The 6,000-nt window shown below is 36.4% G+C and overlaps 1 protein-coding gene across 3 annotated transcripts in view; it reads right to left on the bottom strand.

Annotated features, from left to right (window-relative positions):
• Window positions 1–4,424: 4,424 nt before the first annotated feature.
• LOC105035361 (callose synthase 9) overlaps window positions 4,425–6,000 on the bottom strand; it is a 127,630-nt gene continuing 126,054 nt past the window's right edge. For all 3 annotated transcript variants that reach the window (XM_073256697.1, XM_073256698.1, XM_073256696.1), the window contains one exon: window positions 4,425–4,859. In XM_073256697.1, coding sequence (XP_073112798.1) covers window positions 4,623–4,859 — 237 coding nt within the window. In that variant the 3' untranslated portion in view covers window positions 4,425–4,622. The remainder of the gene's footprint in view (window positions 4,860–6,000) is intronic.

The raw sequence follows: 6,000 nt of genomic DNA, 5'->3' as shown, positions 1-6,000 counted from the left end.
TTGATCCCATCAACAAGGGGGAATAGAGAAAATATATCCTTAAAAAGGAGAGTAGAGAATCTTAATTGATGCTGTCAAAAAGGGAGAGTAGAGAATCAAAATCAAGATTGAGAAATAAGCAATAAAGAATGAGTAATAAGTAAATTGTTAAGCAAATGAGCAAATGTGTCAAAGAATCAAAATCATCAGGTTTAAGCAATAAGCAATAAAGAATAAGCAATAAGTAAATTGTTAAGCAAATAAGCAAATATGTCAAAGAATCAAAATCATCAGCTTTTTTTTCCAAGCAAATAAACTTATAAGCAAATTTTAAATTTGTCTTCAAACTGCTTATGATGCATTTCGTTCCAATACTTGGCTATAGTATTTAAGTGATGCATCTTCATAAATTTGAAATTCATGTTCAATGCTTTATATATGCTTTTGCTCAAGTATTTTGTCATCATCAAAAAGGGAGAGATTGTTGCTCCTTAAATTGATTTTGATGATTACAAAGTATTTGAGGGGGTTACTAATGATTTTGGCTTGAAAAAAGATTTATTGTATTTCAGGGGCAAAATCATAATTTTATCAAGACCTGATTCGGAAGCCTCAAGAGTAAGAACAAAATATGTATAATCTATTGGAGGTAATTTTAATATTTTTGAAAGTGTATTTTGTAAGAAAATCAGATTTATATTTTTGAGTCGACCCCATGAGTCGACTCATGGCTAAAAGGGCTGAACGGCATGCGAAATTTTTGGCTGACACACTCTGTGAGTCGACCCCATGAGTCGACTCCTTGGCATGAGTCGACCTCTGCTACTCTGCAGACCAAAATTATAGAACAGTCATTTTCTGCTCTTTTCCATAAAGGTTGACCCCATGAGTCGACCCATGAGCATGAGTCGACCCCTGTGATGGAAAATTTTCACCACGGCTAGTTTTTAACCCATTTTGATTGCATTTAATGCTCATTTAATGTGCTATAACGGCTCTATTTCAGCCCAAATTACTCTCCATCATTATTTGAAGTTATAAAAAGGACTTAAAGAAGGGAATCAAAAATAAGAAAGAGGTTTTGAAAAGGTTCTTCAAGCATTCATTTCAACCCTAAGCAAGAGCCCACTTAAAAAGTTCAAGAAGCTTTTATTTCAAGTTCACCAACTTCTCAAGAGCTCATTCAAGTCTCCAACCACCTTGAGGAAATCAGAAAGAGCTTCCTTCTAATTGTGTAAAATGTATTTAAAGCTTTATTTGCTCATTAAAAGAACTACATCTGTATTTCTGTGCAATTAACTGTTATACTCTTTTTGAGTTGTTATTTTTGTTTTGGAAGAGTTTCAAAATGTGGAAAGGTTGATCCGAACCTTGAATCGGATTGTATTGGGTTGGCTTGTATCCGAGAAACAAGTATTCTAGCTTGGGATAGCTAGAGTCGGAGGTTCCGACATTGTATTCGGGTTGAATACAGTTTAGTGAATTTGAATTCTCAAGTAGGAGCTTGGAGAGTGGATGTAGGTGCAAGGTTGGCACCGAACCACTATAAATCTTCTTGTTTGTGTTGTGCTTACTTGCTCTCCTTTTAAACTTCTTTATTCTCTTACATTCTTGCATCCAACTTCTACTCCTTGCATAAACTTCACTCTCCATACTTATCCTGTTCATTGTTAAATAATCCTCATAGTTAAAAATTAATTTTAAAGTTTTAAAAATCTAATTCATCCCTCCTCTTGGGTTGCATAGCTGGGCAACACTTGAGACCAATTCCTACTACCTGTGATTTAGAGAAATTTATTTTCAACCCAGATAGCAATTCAAAGCTGTATAGGATAAACTTTACCATGTTGATTTGGCTTGACAATGCCTGACAGATGATAACTGTATCGTCTGCATTATGGAGCTAACTAGGATGGCTTGCCATACCATACCATTCACCAATACTGAGGCGGCAAACCATGAACCATTCCCTCTCGAATTCAGAATTTTTGTCATGGCTTTTGTTGCATAACAAACACTCGACAGAAGAAAGCTAAATACAAACAATGAAGGCCATCCTTAAGTAGTGTGTGTTTTGCCCGTTTTTTTGGCAAGCAACTATCTCTTCTTCAACCGCCGCTTTGTTTCGAGATGTGCAACCATTTTGGTTCATACCAACTCCACTCCAAAGTTAGCAGGCGAGCTCTGGAATGCTTGGTTGCCTAGTAGAGGAGAGCACGGATCCTCTACGATGCATTGCACGCATCGTCCATCGTATGATAAATGGCCGTGTACGGATATGAGCTCTATAATGCATATAGTGCATGGCCGTGTGTAGCTGTCTATTGTATAATGGATGATGCGCACGATGCACAATGTCATATGGTGCATCATAAGTACCGCAGAGGATCCACTCTGAGTAGAGGATGGGCTGTTTTGGCTCATTCTATTTGCTGGGTTATTTAGAAAGAAAACAACAGAAAAATAGCTTGGAAAGTAGGGACCGATGCTCCCATACTCAACAGAAAATGGTGTTCATCTTGCAAATGGGCGGTCATCACTCTACGAGTGGCATGACTTCATTTTTACTCTTGACTATGCCTTCATTTATGTTCTTTACCATCTTGCAGATAGTGTTCTTTCTTCTTCTTTCTTCCCTCTCTCCTTGTGTTTTCCCTCAGTGGCCAATTTCATTATCTTAATAAACTGAGTAGATTTTCCATCCTCATCCTAAAACAACAGTGGTTGTATGAAGTTCACCCCTCCCATCACATCAGCTAGCCATGCGAGCGGGTTAGGCATTGGGTCAGGACCATCTACATCCAAACCCTATTTGCTATATCCAAATCCAATTAAACTCACATCAAACTCAATATTGGACCTGAAAGTATTCGAATTTCGAATCTAGCTTTGGATAGAAATCAGATATTCTTATTTTGCTATACTTTTGAACTATTTTTTCAAATTATTTAACACATCAAAAACGGTACTTCATGATTTGCTAAACATAAAGAAATGTATCTACAAGGGGACATCTATTCAAGTTTTATTTATGTTACCGGATCCTTGATGCTATCAAAATATACAAAGAATGAAAAAAATATCTTCCAACAATTTTGCTCGACCTAAATACTAAATCACAATAAATATATTGTGAAAAGATTACCATGAATTACATGCATAGAAATTTGGTGGAACCATATAAGTTATGTTTTCACAACTCTGCTTAATATTTTATCATTAAAACTTGATAATAAACACGAATATGGATACACACAAATGTGTGCGTACTCATGATTATATATATGTTAGCGTATGCTTATAATCGGGTCAGTTATTGGGTTTTCGATCCAGCAAAACCTAAATGCAATTATGCAATCCAATGAACTTCGAGTCTAATTTGAGAACCCAAGCCCAACCCAAGAGTTTATTAGGACTATTTTTTTATATCCAAACCCTTTGCTTTGGGTTGGTCTCGTCTGGGTAGGCATCGTCTCGCTGACGCTCAATCTACCTTTGGAGCCTGGTAAGCTGGTGCCACAGATTGGACCGAGAACTTACCTTATTTGGTCAACGATCTTGCCGGGGCTGGTTCGATTTGTTGCTCACCCAAAGAACAAACACCTATGCCAGTTTCTTTGGTGCATCCTCTGCACTTGACATTTGGAATGACATAATTTATTACAATCTGTCATTAAAGACTGTGTTCACCCCGAATTCAACAAATTTTACTCAAGCAAGTGGTGCCCTCATATTTCAGAAAAACACTATTTTAAAGGCAAAGTGGCGTAGGTTGAACGCCAAGGCAACATGTAGCACAATCGTCAGCCTCTGCTGACGATGACATCAAGCCTTTTGTTTCACATGGTTTACCGTGATCCTAGAATGAATAGCATGTTTCATTATAAAATATGCTGCAGTAATGCCAGCGTGACCATCATTCACCATCCACAACTGATGACATTGTTGCATTCCTTGCCAACGCTGCAATGACATTTTAAATTCGTAAGAAGCGAAAGTCATTCCGGAAAACAGGATTGATGTCCATCAAATATAACTAGGGGTGCTTTTAGCTGCACTACTTTTTTTTTTTTTAGTCGATTTTATTTTTTAAAGTATAAATATGAAACTTTGGCACTAGATGTTAGATCATACAATGATATTTCAAATTAGGTCTGGAAATAATGATTTACGGAATTTCTACATAGGGAATAACTTGTCAAATTAGTTTGTTATGATTTTTTAAAAGAAATTTTAAACTTATAAAAAGAATGCAACATCTGGCAACTTAAATATCCAAGCACAACCAACGTAAATATTCATTATGATGTAAATGTACCTCTTGCAGAAAGTAAGCTTCTGAGGACAGAAGTTGTAGATCTCATTTCCGTGGGTTCCATATTGACTCTCACTATGGATATACACCTGTAGCTCTCAAAAGAAGAAATGTACCAGAATGCCAAAAATTTGGGTCCGAAAATAAGACCGTCTTCTATTTACGAACTGGGATAAGATATTAAATTGACATCTGCATATGCTTCCATCATCTGATGTTCTGACATACAATATACACCAAACTAATGCTAAACACACATAAAAATTATCATCTTAACTCTCACGGATCCAGTAGATAACCTAAGCAGCAACCTACAACAATTGATGCGTTATAGCCCAGTGTTAGGATTGTTTCCAGCAAGAATTAGAGAGATCTCCAAACCTCTGCTAAATGCCTGGTTGAATAGAAGCCTAGTTTGGAAAGTGGACACGAAGGGAAACCATGAAAAGATGGCTATAGGAACAAAGATGAACATTCCCATCCCAGCATCATATAGACGAGCCAGAGAGCGCACCGATTTCCATAGATGTAGCTTCTTTATGAGAGGCCTCCATGCCACAGCAATCTAATCATATGCACCAACTTGGATCAGCATTGAATAAAAAAACTTCCAATAATTCATAATATCGTTCAAGTTCTTCATAAAAAAGTGCTTGTAGAAAGGTACAGCAGACAATATCCATTAAAGTTGGAAGTCAGTCAAATAATTTGAGTTAGAAGCTTAGTTGATGCTCGGATCAGAAAAAGGATGACAGTGTCGAACTGCAAACACTGTTTTGAACATCATACATAGCATTCTATTTGGATCTGCATCATAAATCGTAACAGTCAAATTTGTATATGGAGCCCGTGAAGGTTCATTGATTGTATCAAAATGCCCATACTTCTATATTACACTATCTTCATGTGCATGTAACTTGCATCTCATATGTGCCTTGGAACAATTTCACACCAGTTAGTCAAGTGAATTCAGTCTCATCATGTCCCAATAGGAGTTGGAACAATTTTACATCGGTAGGTTTGATAGTCTGTCATTCTAGGCTGCAAGTTATTCATTAATGACAAATCTCATATGATGCTACTGTATTTGGTTGAGTCCTAAAGAACTCAAGCTGCATGAATGTGGAACTTCAAAAACTAACCAAGCATATAATGTCACAGTCACTAAACTTTTAACATTATTAAGCAATAAACAACTGGTTAATGCCAAACCATAAAATTGGGCTTTTTATTGTAGCTTATGCTGACAATCCAAATTTATTTTGAAGCTTAACAAAAATTGATGGCAAAAAAAAGTTTCCATCTGTTATATGAAAACATTGAGGGGAAAACATATATCAAAATAAAGTCACATCTTTCTCACTATACAAAAATGATTAGTTAGTATATTTTGTGCAATGGCACATTTAAACGATAGATCTATATCACATATAAAAGATAGAAGGATGAATATCTGATAAGATATTTGGGCCCGTTTGGTTTCCAAATAGTTAACTGGGGGAGGTACCTTTCACCATTCATAACGACCCCCTGATCAGATAAACCATGGTTAGAATTATTTCCCATTTGGTTGATGGATGATGGTTAGTGGGATACATTGTAGAAATGGCGAACAAGTAATTAGAGAGAAGAGAGAGCTCCAATGTTTAACTTTATTTCACCCTCTGCCATGAAATAAAGTTAACCAGGTTAGGCACCTTTCTAGG

The sequence above is a fragment of the Elaeis guineensis genome, chromosome 4 (genome assembly GCF_000442705.2).
Source record: "Elaeis guineensis isolate ETL-2024a chromosome 4, EG11, whole genome shotgun sequence".
NCBI classification, from domain to species: Eukaryota; Viridiplantae; Streptophyta; class Magnoliopsida; order Arecales; family Arecaceae; genus Elaeis; species Elaeis guineensis.
This window is presented reverse-complemented; position numbering and strand designations above follow the sequence as displayed.